The 16,972-nt window shown below is 41.3% G+C and overlaps 1 protein-coding gene across 5 annotated transcripts in view; it reads right to left on the bottom strand.

The window, feature by feature from the left end:
• LOC133538482 (dedicator of cytokinesis protein 9-like) overlaps nt 1-16,972 on the bottom strand; it is a 304,828-nt gene that overhangs the window by 154,748 nt on the left and 133,108 nt on the right. For all 5 annotated transcript variants that reach the window (XM_061880143.1, XM_061880142.1, XM_061880141.1 and 2 more), the window contains exon 2: nt 15,679-15,795. In XM_061880143.1, the coding sequence (XP_061736127.1) occupies nt 15,679-15,795 (117 nt within the window). The remainder of the gene's footprint in view (nt 1-15,678; nt 15,796-16,972) is intronic.

The following is a 16,972-nucleotide window of genomic DNA, read 5'->3' as shown; positions in this document are numbered from 1 at the left end:
TCCTCATAGAAAGACGTGATGGTGGGATTGAGGAGGTCTTTGAAGTATTCTTTCCACCGATCCAAAACATCCGCAGTTGAGGTCAGCAGAACACCATCCGCACCATACACGGTGTTGATAGTGCACTGCTTCCCCTTCCTGAGGCGGCGGATGGTGGTCCAGAATCTCTTCAAAGCCGTCCGGAAGTCGTTTTCCATGGCTTCCCCGAACTCCTCCCATGTCCGAGTTTTTGCCTCCGCGACCGCTGAAACTGCACACCGCTTGGCCTGTCGGTACCTGTCCGCTGCCTCCGGAGTCCTATGAGCCAAAAGAACCCGATAGGACTCCTTCTTCAGCTTGACCGCATCCTTCACCACCGGTGTCCACCAAGGGGTTCTAGGATTACCACCCCGACAGGCACCAACTACCTTGCGGCCACAGCTCCAATCAGCCGCCTCGACAATAGAGGTTCGGAACATGGTCCACTCGGACTCAATGTCCAGCTCCTTCCTGACATCTTCAAAGTGCTTCCGTTAGTCATCGTCAACTAAATGTACTTTAATGTCAGCTGACTAAAATGTTGCGTGATTTCGTTGATTAAAGCTAGACTAAAACCAAATCAATTTAGATGACTAACATTAAACTACATCTTAAATACATTTTCGCCAAAAGACAACGACTAAGATAAATGGAAAAACTGCTGTAAAGATGCATGCATTGACCTAGTCCAAGGATGTGTGTGTGATATAGGACACATGTGCTATGGACGTCTTTCCTAGCGAGGGATTACTTTCCTCTGGTGTCTGCAAGTAATTAATTCCGCACAAGAGTTTTTACATCATTGTAAGACTAACCAAGTGATCTGACCCCTCGAAATCCGTGCACGAGGGTGAATATATACTGTAAATATACAGTAACTATACAAGCTTTTCACTGTTATGCTGATGACAGCAAAGTCTACATGCCCCTAAAGCTGACCGCCGGACTGTAGTCAGCTGGAGGCGTGTCTTAATGAAATTAAACAATAGAGGTCCGCTAATTTTTTGCAACTTAACGCCAAAAAAACAGAAACGAAAGAAGGCCGCTTTTCATCACATAATTACACAGTAATTTGTACATCTGTGTTGCTGAATCTTATGCAATGTGTTCAATTAATAATGGAGACGTCAAAGAAGAATGCTGTTGGTGGAAAGCGGTGTGTTGCAGCTGCCTTTAGCAACCGAGACACAGCCGGTCTTTCTTTGTTGTGGAGCTTTTACCCAGAGTGGTCAAGCGAACATGTTTCTCTACGTCAATTGGCAAGTTTTTGGATGGGAAAGTTGTGATATTAAGTCGGCTCTTACCGGAGACTTCAGTGGATTATGGGACCTCCACCTGTAGCTGTCAAAAAGGCCTCTGTCATTTTGGCTCCTCCATTGGCTTCACTCTGAGACACTGGCGTTCACCACAGCCATCCGACATTCAGGTATGGCTTTAGAATCTCACTAAAACACTATTAAAACAATAAACAGGTAAGGGATTTTCCAGAATTATCCTAGTAAATGTGTCTAATTACATCTGAAACGCTACGACTGCCGTCGCTTTTTTTTTTTTGTGCCTCACTCTAACTTTCCTCTTCCACGAATCTTTCATCCTCGCTCAAATTAATGGGGAAATTGTCGCTTTTTTCGGTCCGAATAGCTCTCGCTGCTGGTGGCCATGATTGTAAACAATGTTCAGATGTGAGGAGCTCCACAACCCGTGACGTCACGCGCACATCGTCTGCTACTTCCGGTACAAGCAAGGCTTTTCTATTAGCGACGAAAAGTTGCGAACTTTACCGTGGATGTTCTCTACTAAATCCTTTCAGCAAAAATATGGTAATATGGTGAAATGATGAAGTATGACACATAGAATGGAGCTGCTATCCCCGTTTAAATAAGAACATCTCATTTCAGTAGGCCTTTAATGAGACACTTTGACTTTTACACTTTGCACAAGACCGTTTTATGGGCAGGACCTAGTAAGCTTTTGGATTGAGATAAACTACCGGTGAGAGAGTCTCATGGGTTTGAAGGGATAGAGAAAGAAGTAGAAACGCCCAAAATGACGCTTTGTTTTGGAAAAATATAAAGGATTGTGATGGATGGGTTTTAACACACTTGGAAAAACTGGAGAAGGGAGGAGGCTGCTAATCAGGGACGAATCCATTCAGACTCATCGAGAGTTGTGGAGGAACCAGAAAAAAAAACTGCTCAATGGCAGCAACTTCCAAATAAAAACCAGATGGGGGGAGAATAAACATTGTGTCACAGAAAGAACAGCACCGCCGTATGACTTTAGACGTGCCAGAAAGGGAAAGGCTTTTATTATGGAGGAGCAGACAAACACTGGGTTTCAAACAATAATAACTATCTGCCAGAGGAGATCTTTCTGATTGTTTTGGCCTTCATTTAACCAGTAAGTAGCAGCCCCCCCCCCCCCCCCCCAAAACGCTGCTGAGGGTTTTTTTTCTCTCCTTACTAGAAGTGTCCAATGTAGTCTGGAACAGATGCAATGCTCAATCCCTGGGCTTCAAGAGTCCATATTCAGAATCACCTGTCGCGTGATGCCTATAAGCGAGAACTTGATACGCCATAAAGCTGGGGTCACCAAACTTTTTCCACTGAGGGCCGCACACGGAAATATTTAAGCATGCGGGGGCCATTTTGATATTTTTCATTTTCAAACCATAACAAAATACATGGATTTTTAAAAAACATATTTTACCTATAGGGGTCTTGAGGACCATAAAGGGTCTCAGTTATTAAATTGTTGAAAATAAGTCACATTTTTATTATTATTTTTTTTATTCAGCGCTTACAGTAAATCTCTATATCAACTTAAAAAAAATAAATAAAAAGTTTTATGGCATTTCTGCAAAAAAACAACTTTGTTTTTCATAGTAAAACTGAAATATGCAGTATTTAGTAATTAGAGCCCTAAAAGATCAATAATGCAGTGATTTGAATCATTTTATATTTTTGAGTAATCACAGTGAAAAGATAAATAAAATACCACTACCATGGGGCGGCATAGCTCGGTTGGTAGAGCGGCCGTGCCAGCAACTTGAGGGTTGTAGGTTCGATTCCCGCTTCTGCCATCCTAGTCACTGCCGTTGTGTCCTTGGGCAAGACACTTTACCCACCTGCTCCCAGTGCCACCCACACTGCTTTAAATGTAACTTAGATATTGGGTTTCACTATGTAAAGCGCTTTGAGTCACTAGAGAAAAGCGCTATATAAATATAATTCACTTCACTAAATATATTTGGGATCTAAAAGGTGCCTCACTCAGAAAGTGATACATTTTTATTAGTTTTTTTTTTAACTTTCAACACTTAAGTTATAAGGGCGCTATAGCTCGGTTGGTAGAGTGGCCGTGTCAGCAACTTGAGGGTTGCAGGTTCGATTCCCGCTTCCGCCATCCTAGTCACTGCCGTTGTGTCCATGGGCAAGACACTTTACCCACCTGCTCCCAGTGCCACCCACACTGGTTTAAATGTAACTTAGATATTGGGTTTCAATATGTAAAGCGCTTTGAGTCACTAGAGAAAAGTGCTATATAAATATAATTCACTTCACTAAATATATTTGGGATCTAAAAGGTGCCCCACTTAGAAAGTTATACATTTTTATTAGGTTTTTTTTTAAACTTTCAACACTTAAGTTATAAGGGCGCTATAGCTCGGTTGGTAGAGTGGCCGTGTCAGCAACTTGAGGGTTGCAGGTTCGATTCCCGCTTCTGCCATCCTAGTCACTGCCATTGTGTCATTGGGCAAGACACTTTACCCACCTGCTCCCAGTGCCACCCACACTGCTTTAAATGTAACTTAAATATTGGGTTTCACTTTGTAAAGCGCTTTGAGTCACTAGAGAAAAGCGCTATATAAATATAATTCACTTCCCTTCACTAAATATATTTGGGATCTAAAAGCTGCCCCACTTAGAAAGTTATACATTTTTATTAGGTTTTTTTTTAAACTTTCAACACTTAAGTTATAAGGGCGCTATAGCTCGGTTGGTAGAGTGGCCGTGTCAGCAACTTGAGGGTTGCAGGTTCGATTCCCGCTTCCGCCATCCTAGTCACTGCCGTTGTGTCCTTGGGCAAGACACTTTACCCACCTGCTCCCAGTGCCACCCACACTGCTTTAAATGTAACTTAGATATTGGGTTTCACTATGTAAAGCGCTTTGAGTCACTAGAGAAAAGCGCTATATAAATATAATTCACTTCACTAAATATATTTGGGATCTAAAAGGTGCCTCACTCAGAAAGTGATACATTTTTATTAGTTTTTTTTTTAACTTTCAACACTTAAGTTATAGGGGCGGTATAGCTCGGTTGGTAGAGTGGCCGTGTCAGCAACTTGAGGGTTGCAGGTTCGATTCCCGCTTCCGCCATCCTAGTCACTGCCGTTGTGTCCATGGGCAAGACACTTTACCCACCTGCTCCCAGTGCCACCCACACTGGTTTAAATGTAACTTAGATATTGGGTTTCAATATGTAAAGCGCTTTGAGTCACTAGAGAAAAGTGCTATATAAATATAATTCACTTCACTAAATATATTTGGGATCTAAAAGGTGCCCCACTTAGAAAGTTATACATTTTTATTAGGTTTTTTTTTAAACTTTCAACACTTAAGTTATAAGGGCGCTATAGCTCGGTTGGTAGAGTGGCCGTGTCAGCAACTTGAGGGTTGCAGGTTCGATTCCCGCTTCTGCCATCCTAGTCACTGCCATTGTGTCATTGGGCAAGACACTTTACCCACCTGCTCCCAGTGCCACCCACACTGCTTTAAATGTAACTTAAATATTGGGTTTCACTTTGTAAAGCGCTTTGAGTCACTAGAGAAAAGCGCTATATAAATATAATTCACTTCCCTTCACTAAATATATTTGGGATCTAAAAGCTGCCCCACTTAGAAAGTTATACATTTTTATTAGGTTTTTTTTTAAACTTTCAACACTTAAGTTATAAGGGCGCTATAGCTCGGTTGGTAGAGTGGCCGTGTCAGCAACTTGAGGGTTGCAGGTTCGATTCCCGCTTCCGCCATCCTAGTCACTGCCGTTGTGTCCTTGGGCAAGACACTTTACCCACCTGCTCCCAGTGCCACCCACACTGCTTTAAATGTAACTTAGATATTGGGTTTCACTATGTAAAGCGCTTTGAGTCACTAGAGAAAAGCGCTATATAAATATAATTCACTTCACTAAATATATTTGGGATCTAAAAGGTGCCTCACTCAGAAAGTGATACATTTTTATTAGTTTTTTTTTTAACTTTCAACACTTAAGTTATAGGGGCGGTATAGCTCGGTTGGTAGAGTGGCCGTGTCAGCAACTTGAGGGTTGCAGGTTCGATTCCCGCTTCCGCCATCCTAGTCACTGCCGTTGTGTCCTTGGGCAAGACACTTTACCCACCTGCTCCCGGTGCCACCCACACTGCTTTAAATGTAACTTAGATATTGGGTGTCACTATGTAAAGCGCTTTGAGTCACTAGAGAAAAGCGCTATATAAATATAATTCACTTCACTTCACTAAATATATTTGGGATCTAAAAGGTGCCTCACTCAGAAAGTGATACATTTTTATTAGTTTTTTTTAAAACTTTCAACACTTAAGTTATAAGGGCGGTATAGCTCCGTTGGTAGAGTGGCCGTGTCAGCAACTTGAGGGTTGCAGGTTCGATTCCCGCTTCCGCCATCCTAGTCACTGCCGTTGTGTCCTTGGGCAAGACACTTTACCCACCTGCTCCCAGTGCCACCCACACTGCTTTAAATGTAACTTAGATATTGGGTTTCAATATGTAAAGCGCTTTGAGTCACTAGAGAAAAGTGCTATATAAATATAATTCACTTCACTAAATATATTTGGGATCTAAAAGGTGCCCCACTTAGAAAGTTATACATTTTTATTAGGTTTTTTTTTAAACTTTCAACACTTAAGTTATAAGGGCGCTATAGCTCGGTTGGTAGAGTGGCCGTGTCAGCAACTTGAGGGTTGCAGGTTCGATTCCCGCTTCTGCCATCCTAGTCACTGCCATTGTGTCATTGGGCAAGACACTTTACCCACCTGCTCCCAGTGCCACCCACACTGCTTTAAATGTAACTTAAATATTGGGTTTCACTTTGTAAAGCGCTTTGAGTCACTAGAGAAAAGCGCTATATAAATATAATTCACTTCCCTTCACTAAATATATTTGGGATCTAAAAGGTGCCCCACTCAGAAAGTTATACATTTTTATTAGTTTTTTTTAAAACTTTCAACACTTAAGTTATAAGGGCGGTATAGCTCCGTTGGTAGAGTGGCCGTGTCAGCAACTTGAGGGTTGCAGGTTCGATTCCCGCTTCTGCCATCCTAGTCACTGCCGTTGTGTCCTTGGGCAAGACACTTTACCCACCTGCTCCCAGTGCCACCCACACTGCTTTAAATGTAACTTAAATATTGGGTGTCACTATGTAAAGCGCTTTGAGTCACTAGAGAAAAGCGCTATATAAATATAATTCACTTCACACATCAACTTCAGATACAAATTATTTTGTTTGTTTTATGCTCTTTTGTCGAAGAAAACTTTGTTTTCATATGGCAACTGCACAACATATGCAATATTTACCACATAAAACATTTTAAAGTGAAATATTTGAACTAATTGGAGCTTTGAAAATAATTAATTAAAACATGGATTTTTTTTGTCTTTTTTTTTTTTGGAGCAATGGCAAAAAATAAAAAATAAATAATTGATTGATTGATACTTGTATTAGTAGATTGCACAGTACAGTACATATTCTGTACAATTGACCACTAAATGGTAACACCCCAATAAGTTTTTCAACTTGTTTAAGTCGGGGTCCACGTTAATCAATTCATGGTAAAGACGGTATTTACATGGTAAAATAAAGACAAAACAAAATAAAAAAACAGCCTGCATGGCAGATTTGTGTCAACATTGCAACTTTTTCTCGTTCGATTTCACCTCATTCCAATATTTTTTATGTTCTTTTTTATTTTTGCAAAAGTATTTCCAGGATGTGTGGGGGGCCAGTAAACAACTAGCTGCGGGCCACACTTTGGACACCCCTGCTTTAAAGAATGTCATGTCATGCTGTCACTGCCAGTGCAAAAGAGGTCTGCAGCCCCCTTGTCCATATCAGTACAGTCCAAGTCAAAAGCCATTTGAAAACAAACCAACATTCTGGGAAAATATAACTAACCTAAAACCAGTAAAGCTGGCACGTTGTGTAAATGGTAAATAAAAACAGAAAACAATGATTTGCTAATTTTTTTCAACGTATATTCAATTGAATAGACTGCAAAGACAATATATTTAAAGTCCTACTGAAATGAGATGTTCTTATTTAAACGGGGATAGCAGCTCCATTCTATGTGTCATACTTCATCATTTTGCCATATTGCCATATTTTTGCTGAAAGGATTTAGTAGAGAACATCCACGATAAAGTTTGCAACTTGTTCCCAATTAGCCTGCACACCTGTGGGATGTTCCAAATAAGTGTTTGATGAGCATTCCTCAACTTTATCAGTATTTATTGCCACCTTTCCCAACTTCTTTGTCACGTGTTGCTGGCATCAAATTCTAAAGTTAATGATTATTTGCAGCAACAACAAAAATGTATCAGTTTGAACATGAAATATGTTGTCTTTGTAGCATATTCAACTGAATATGGCTTGAAAAGGATTTGCAAATCATTGTATTCTGTTTATATTTACATCTAACACCATTTCCAAACTCATATGGAAACAGGGTTTGTAGATACAGGAAATATCGCTCAAAAGAAGACAGGAAATTGCGACAGGAAAATACCAACAAAACAGGAAAAAAATGTCAAAATGGGAGCCCAAGACAAGAAGTAAAAGACTACACACAGGAAAACAGCTAAAAAGTCTAAATAAGTCAGGGTGTGATGTGACAGGTGGTGACAGTACACCTACTTTGAGACAAGAGCTATAGTCATGCATGCTTGCTTATGCTTTAAAGCAGGGGTAGGGAACCTATGGCTCTTTTGATGACTGCATCTGGCTCTCAGATAAATCTTGCTGACGTTGCTCAACACAAGGCGGTATAGCTCGCTTGGTAGAGTGGCCGTGTCAGCAACTTGAGGGTTGCAGGTTCGATCCCAGCTTCTGCCATCCTAGTCACTGCCGTTGTGTCCTTGGGCAAGACACTTTACCCACCTGCTCCCAGTGCCACCCACACTGCTTTAAATGTAACTTAGATATTGGGTTTCACTATGTAAAGCACTTTGAGACACTAGAGAAAAGTGCTATATAAATATAATTCACTTCACTTCACACGATAAGTGGTAATCCCAGTCTTAAAAATAAAAAGTTCTCATGCATTTGAATCCATCCATCCGTTTCTACCGCACCTGTTCAAGTAGTTGCATTAACAGTCAAAAGTATTTTATTTATTATTGGTTGGCTTCAGAATAGAATAACAATGTTATTGAAAAGAATAATTTGTTTGTTTTAATCAGGGAAAGTCCAAATAAAAGAGGTGTAGAATTCTCTTGTTTCTCCTCATTGAGCTAAATTGAATCCTGTCTCTGTTTAATTCCTTGCTTCTTGTCTGTTTAATAGATGTCATCAGTGTTTGAACCTGACAGTTGTATTCAGTCTTAAAAATATTAAATGGCTCTCACGGGAATACATTTTTAAAATATTTGGCTTTAATTGCTCTCTCAGTCAAAAAGGTTCCCGACCCCTGCTTTAAAGTCATATCCAACAATAGTGACAACGACTTTTTACTGTCAACTGAGTTTCGTTTAATGATTTCTGCTGGTGGTGTGCCTCCGCATTTTGGTTGGAAAACACTGGTCTAGACTACAGCGAGCCTTCTAGGATACGTTGGGATTTAAATTAAATGTGTGTTGTAATTCCACTGCCAGGGTGTTCCCGCCCAAAGTCATCTGGAATAGGTTCCAGCTCTAGGAAATGAAATAAGCTTGTTTAGTCGATTAACCAGCATGAACATTTAAAAATTAAAGCTGCAAGCAGCGTTGGTCGTGTCCGCCTTTGGCTGCTGCCCCCGAGACCCACGGCCGGATAAGCGTTAGAAGACGCCTTGGAGCCACTATTTTGAGAATCTAATGCATTGTGAAAGTAATGCAGTTGTTGTATTGAAGTGAAAATATCAAACTTCCTGTTGATTTTTGCTAAAGTATGTTAATTATTAAAATGTAGGTCTAAGTGAGACCTACATAGTGTTTTTTGTTTCATGTCTCTCTGACATTCCTACCGGAAGTTACAAGCAGTTTTGTCTGTGTTTTCTTCCTAGGAGCAGTTTGTCCGTGTTGTATTCCTAGGGGGGCGGTAGAGCGCAATTTTGAGTTTTGAGGTTAGGTTTTTTCATCAGATCGCAATTTTTGCCAGACCTGATGTGTGTGTCAAGTTTGGTGAGTTTAGAAGCATTTTAAGGGGGTCAAATAACAGCTCAAAGAGGCAAAAATGACATTTTTTAGGAGACTTTGCACAGGGGTTCTTTGAAGGCGCGTAAAATCAAAACCTGAGAACTTATCAAAACTCTGTTCTATACTTTTAATCAGAAGGGTTCAATCTCTCTCCTGTGCGAGTTTGAAGCCAAAACAACTCACTCAGAGGAGATAATGTTTGAAGAAAGGTGACCGGTTTTTACAAAACGTTTGTTTTGAAGGGGGGATTGCAAACTTCCTGTAGATTTTTGTTGGGGGTTGTCAATCTATGAAATGTAGGTCTAAGCGAGACCTACATATAGGTTTTTGTTTCATGTCTCTCCGACATTCTTACCGGAAGTTACAAGCAGTTTTGTCTGTGTTTTTTTTCCTAGGAGCAGTTTTTTCAGTGTTTTATTCAAAAATAGCGCTAGAGCGCAATTTTGAGTTTTGGGTTTTGTTTTTTTCATTAAATCGCAATATTCGCCAGTCCTTATGTGTGCGCCAAGTTTGGCGACTTTTGAAGCATTTTAAAGGGATCAAATTACAGCGCAAAGAGGCAAAAATGGCATTTTTTGCGAAATTTTATTTTGAAGGGGTTTTTGCCAACTTCCTGTAGATTTTTGCTGAAAGAAGTGAGTGTATGAAAATTGGGTCTAAGTCAGACCTACATAGGAGTTTTTGTTTCATGTCGCTATGACATTCCTAACAGAAGTTACATGTAGTTTTGTCTGTAATTCTTTCCTAGGGGGCGCTAGAGCGCAATTTTCATTTTGGGGGATTGGTTGCTTAATATGTTGGGAAGGTTTGCTATACCGACGTGTGTGTCAAATTTGGTGAGTTTTGAAGCATGTTAAGGGGGTCAAATTACAGCGCGTAGGTGCGGAATAATAATAAAACACAGCAGTTTCAATAGGGTCCTTGGCCCATGGCAAAGGACTCCACAGGAGTCCTTTGCCATGGGCCAAGGACCCTAAATATGTAAAAGTATTTAGTCACGGTCAGTGATTAAAATATATATATACACAGTATATATTTAAAAAAATAAGCTCCAGGCTCAACAAAGTTTCCATTTACCCAAGAGATGAGGTCATCCGCTGTTTGGACGGATAAAAACTTTAATTTCCTGACTTAAAAGCACAGGACTAAATTTCCATTCAATGTCCCTGCCTTAGTGTGGAACCTCGGAGGAAGTCAAGGTCCTGCACATTTTGGCTGCAGATAAGGCTCGCTCCGTCACAACATGTGGGCCAAAAATGAGCCAATTAAACTGATGACCCCTGACCTCTTTCTCGCTGCAGCATGAAAGGATGTAAACAAAGGAAAGCCACTGTGGGCGACTCCACCCAGCACCGGTACTCCCAACATTGGCCCAGAGGAAGAGGACCGCAAAAGCCAAACAAATACAAGAAAAACACATAGAACTCTAAATGGTGAATCCCGTGCTGGGTGATATGGACAAAAATATATATGGCAACATATCAATCAATCAATCAAAGTTTATTTATATAGTCCTAAATCACAAGTGTCTCAAAGGGCTGCACAAGCCACAACGACATCCTTGGTTCAAAGGTAATTCTATATCCATTATATATATATATATATATATATTTATATATATACCTGATTGCACTCTCAACGGAGGGTGCTTACAAACATCAGTCGTTTACCAAGCAAAGGTAACACGCAGGGACATTAACACATCCAACACGTACGTAGGATTAACCGAAGGAGCGTTCAAAACCAGATGGAATAATCACAAGGCCTCCTTTAGAAACCAGACTTTGCGGAATTCTACAGAACTCAGCAAACACATTTGGAACCTCAAAGACAATAATGTTGAATATTCAATAACATGGCAAATTCTTGCATCCATCACACCTTACAGCAGCGATAATAAAAGATGCAACCTATGCTTAAAAGAGAAACTGTTTATTATATATCATCCAGATCTGTCATCCCTCAACAAGCGCAGTGAAATCATTTCAACATGCCGCCACAGACGGAAACACCTCCTAGGTAACACATGAGCCAATCACCACACCCCTACGCCTGCTTGTACCCACCCACTCTGTGCCCTATATAAACCATTGTATGTGAATGCTTCCATTAAAATCTCCTGATGATTGAAGGAACCCCTCATGAAACACTTCTGTATATATATATATATATATATATATATATATATATATATATATATATATATATAAGGGGTGTAACAGTACAAAAAAAATTCGGTTCGGTACGTACCTCGGTTTAGAGGTCACGGTTCGGTTAATTTTTGGTACAGTAAGAAAACAACAAAATATACATTTTTTGGTTATTTATTCACCAAATTTGTAAACAATGGCTTTATCCATCTAACTTTGGGACCACTATGATAATTCTGCCCACGTTAATCCACATTAAACTGCCTCAAATTGTTGCTCAGATGAATCAAAATGACCAAACCTTTCTTCTACATATAAAAAGTGCAACATTAAACAGTTTCAAGTCAACTCATCATGTTTTTAATTTATTACGGAATTTGGGAAGCCTGTAGTTGATTTTTATTATGTAAATGTTATATTTTTATCAACATGTGATAGCAGGGACCCTGCCATTCAAACTAGGCTGCTACATTACTAATGATTCATGTAACTATAGCTGAAAAAATAGTACAACAGCAATAGGAGACACTATTCATCCCTGAACACCATGGAGTTCATGTCGGCTTAATGATGCACTTACATTATTATATTACTAACACACACGCACACACACACACGCACACAGCAAAATGAGCTAACGTTACGCTAAAAGTTAATTAGCCTTCACCTCAAGCCAGGACTGCGAGCGAGCTTAGCTGCAGTTTGTTTCTAGAACGTCATTTAGAACGTTGACTGGGAGGTGTTTAGTAAAATTTGGGGAGAGTCCGTTGCTCACCTGCTAAACACCTATCTGCTCGACGCTGAAGCGCTGACTACATGCGCTCTGAATACGCACAACTGATTGGCTGTTACTGCTATATATGTAACCAATCAGATGGTTGTGTGGGTGGGACAATGCTGGGTGCTGTGTAGGAAACAGAGGCAGAACAGAGCTGAGCAGCTTGTAGCTGCCATTATGATGTGCAGTCATGTTTTCTAATGACCGTAAGTCTTCAACTATACAAAGTGTTTCCATGGTTGGAATCTGCACTTATGGATGATATACTAGTTACTATGGTCATCTAATTAGTTACTATGGTCATCTAATGAGTTACTATGGTCATCTAATTAGTTACTATGGTCATCTAATTAGTTACTATGGTAATCAAGTTAGTTACTATGGTCATCTAATTAGTTACTATAGTCATCTAATTAGTTACTATGGTAATCAAGTTAGTTACTATAGTCATCTAATTAGTTACTATGGTAATCAAGTAAGTTACTATGGTAATCTAATTAGTTACTACGGTCATCTACGTCACAGCAGCTCAGACGAGGTACCAAGCAGTGTGGGCGGGAAGCGTTTCCACAGATGCGGAAGGAGATTTTCACAACAAAGTTCTAAAGCTTTGTGATATATAGAACAGAATAGAAAGTACTTTATTGATTCTTGGGGGGAATTCAGCAACTATCAGATATATCAAATTTTAGGTGGGTTTATTTTGTATCCTTTGTGTTCATATTTACTGTAAATGTGGCCTCCGAGTCCAAATAATTGCCCAGACCTGATGTAAACAGTACTTACTAGTGCTGTTGTCCCGGTACCAATATTTTGGTACCAGTACTTTTCTAAATAAAGGGGAACACAAAATAATTGCATTATTGGCTTTATTTTAAGAAAAACTATTATGGTATATTAAACATATGTTTCTTATTGCAAGTTTGTCCTTAAATAAAATGGAGAACATACAAGACAACTTGTCTTTTAGTAGTAAGTAAACAAAGAAAGGCTCCTAATTAGTCATATGCAGTAACATATTGTGTCATTTATACAACTATTATTGTGTCTACATTATTAAGGACAAGTGGTAGAAAATGGATTATTAATCTACTTGTTCATTTAAGTTAAAGTTAAAGTTAAAGTACCAATGATTATGGCTGAGTGGTTAGAGCAGGGGTAGGGAACCTATGGCTCTAGAGCCAGATGTGGCTCTTTTGATGACTGCATCTGGCTCTCTGATAAATATGAGCTGACGTTGCTTAACACGATAAGTAATTAATAATTCCACTTGTAATCAAAATGTTAAAAATAACGTTCAAAATAAATAATCATGCTCATGCATTTGAATCCATCCATCCTTTTTTGTACCGCACTTTTTCAAGAAATTGCATTATTTATTTATTATTGTTTTTTTTAGGGCTTGCCCCCCTAGGGGTTCTTCAGACCACCAAGCACCGACATGAAAACCTTTTTCAGGGTTACGATATTTTTTTTAATTTTTCAATAAATCTCTCAGTTGCTTTCCAGCAATTGTCTTTTTCTCTTTCGTTCTCGCTCGCGCTCTGGCTCCAGCTCCAACCCTGTCTCTCCTCCCGACTGCTGCTTACAACAGAGCGACAGGTGATTAGATAACAATTAGATAATCTACGCACCTGTCGCTGATTTCGAGGCCGGTCCTGGCACACCCTGCTTCGCTGCAGGCCCGCAGGCCACGCCCCTCCACAGTTAGATTCAGAATATCAACGTTATTACAAAGAATACGAGACCTATTATACTCTAGTAATGTTGGTCTTACTTAAAAATGCACGCGTTTAGTTGTGTTCAGTGTTGAAAAAAAACCATGATATGGCTCTTACGGAAATACATTTTAAAATATTTGGCTTCTTGGCTCTCTCAGCCAAAAAGGTTCCCGACCCCTAGGTTAGAGTGTCCGCCCTGAGATGAGTAGGTCGTGAGTTCAAACCCCAGCCGAGTCATACCAAAGACTATAAAAATGGGAGCCATTACCTCCCTGCTTGGCACTCAGCATCAAGGGTTGGAATTGGGGGTTAAATCACCAACAATGATGCACTGGAATGATACCACCCCAGCCCCCCCAGTTCGTGGAACTGTGGACCAGCTCTATACTCTGGGCAGGGTTCTTGAGGGTGCATGGGAGTTTGCCCAACCAGTCTACATGTGCTTTGTGGACTTGGAGAAGGCATTAGACCGTGTCCCTCGGGAAGTCCTGTGGGGAGTGCTCAGAGAGTATGGGGTATCGGACTGTCTGATTGTGGCGGTCCACTCCCTGTATGATCAGTGCCAGAGCTTGGTCCGCATTGCCGGCAGTAAGTCGGACACATTTCCAGTGAGGGTTGGACTCCGCCAAGGCTGTCCTTTGTCACCGATTCTGTTCATAACTGTTATGGACAGAATTTCTAGGCGCAGTCAAGGCGTTGAGGGGTTCCGGTTTGGTGACCGCAGGATTAGGTCTCTGCTTTTTGCAGATGATGTGGTCCTGATGGCTTCATCTGACCGGGATCTTCAGCTCTCGCTGGATCGGTTCGCAGCCGAGTGTGAAGCAACCGGAATGAGAATCAGCACCTCCAAGTCCGAGTCCATGGTTCTCGCTCGGAAAAGGGTGGAGTGCCATCTCCGGGTTGGGGAGGAGACCCTGCCCCAAGTGGAGGAGTTCAAGTACCTAGAAGTCTTGTTCACGAGTGAGGGAAGAGTGGATCGTGAGATCGACAGGCGGATCGGTGCGGCGTCTTCAGTAATGCGGACGTTGTGGTGAAGAAGGAGCTGAGCCGGAAGGCAAAGCGCTCAATTTACCGGTCGATCTACATTCCCATCCTCACCTATGGTCATGAGCTTTGGGTCATGACCGAAAGGATAAGATCACGGGTACAAGCGGCCCAAATGAGTTTCCAGGTCTCTCCCTTAGAGATAGGGTGAGAAGCTCTGCCATCCGGGAGGAACTCAAAGTAAAGCCGCTGTTCCTCCACATGGAGAGGAGCCAGATGAGGTGGTTCGGGCATCTGGTCAGGATGCCACCCGAACGCCTCCCTAGGGAGGTGTTTAGGGCACGTCCAACCGGTAGGAGGCCACGAGGAAGACCCAGGACACGTTGGGAAGACTATGTCTCCCGGCTGGCCTGGGAACGCCTCGGGATCCCCCGGGAAGAGCTGGACGAAGTGGCTGGGGAGAGGGAAGTCTGGGTTTCTCTGCTTAGGCTGCTGCCCCCACGTCATGGCCTCGGATGAGCGTAAGATGATGGATGGATGATTGATTGATTCTTGTCTTGTCTAAACATTTATGCAAAAGGACGCACAATGTATAAAAGACGCAGGTGTGGAACTCACCTCAAAGTCCTCCAAAGGGAACTGCAGCATGTCCCTGAGGACGTCACTGAGGATCTGCGTCTTCCTCTGCACCAGAACATTCTCATAGTCCAGAGGCTCGATTACCTTTGGCTTCACCTAGAGGACAGAAGATAGAGAGCATTCGATGTTTATCATGTACAACACACCTGTTGCAGCATGTGTACAACATTAAACACCTGTGGCAGCATCTGTACAACATTAAAGGCCTACTGAAAGCCACTACTAGCGACCACGCAGTCTGATAGTTTATATATCAATGATGAAATATTAACATTGCAACACATGCCAATACGGCCTTTTTAGTTTACTAAATTGCAATTTTAAATTTCGCGCCAAAATATCCTGCTGAAACATCTCGGTATGATGACGCGTGACATCACGTATTGTAGAGGACCTTTTGTTCCAGCACTGTTCCCAGCTATTAAGTCGTCTGTTTCCATCGCATAATTCCACAGTATTCTGGACATCTGTGTTGCTGAATCTTTTGCAATTTGTTCAATGAACAATGGAGACATCAAAGAAGAAAGCTGTAGGTGGGAAGCGGTGTATTGCGGCCGCCTTTAGCAACACAAACACAGCCGGTGTTTCATTGTTTACATTCCCGAAAGATGACGGTGAAGCTTTACTATGGAACAGAGCGGTCAAGCGAACACGGTTGGATTGGACCACACACACAAAGTACAGTGTATTATGCAGCGATCATTTCGAAAGATCGTGTTTCGAAGAGGGTCCCTTGCGAAGGGCAGAGATGGGCATCGCCAACACCCGTCGACTGGTGCTGAAGAAAGGTGCGGGGCCGACCTTCAGGTTGTACAGGTACCACCATATAACCTCACTAAAACACTAGTTACACAATAGGCAGATAAGGGATTTTCCAGAATAATCCTAGTAAATGTGTCTAATGGGGTGGTATAGCTCGGTTGGTAGAGTGGCCGTGCCAGCAACTTGAGGGTTGCAGGTTCAATCCGCGCTTCTGCCATCCTAGTCACTGCCGCTGTGTCCTTGGGCAACACTTTACCCAACTGCTATCAATGCCACCCACACTGGTTTAAAAAATGTAACTTAGATATTGGGTTTCACAATGTAAAGCGATTTGAGTCACTTTGAGAAAAAGCGCTATATAAATATAATTCACTTCACTTCACTAATAACATCTGAATCGCTCCCACTGCCCTCTAGTATTTTTTTTTTTTCCTGTCCTTCACTCTCACTTTCCTCATCCACAAATCTTTCACCCTAGCTCAAATTAATGCGGAAATTGTCGCTTTCTCGT

The sequence above is a fragment of the Nerophis ophidion genome, linkage group LG19, assembly GCF_033978795.1.
Source record: "Nerophis ophidion isolate RoL-2023_Sa linkage group LG19, RoL_Noph_v1.0, whole genome shotgun sequence".
Classification (NCBI taxonomy): domain Eukaryota; kingdom Metazoa; phylum Chordata; class Actinopteri; order Syngnathiformes; family Syngnathidae; genus Nerophis; species Nerophis ophidion.
This window is presented reverse-complemented; position numbering and strand designations above follow the sequence as displayed.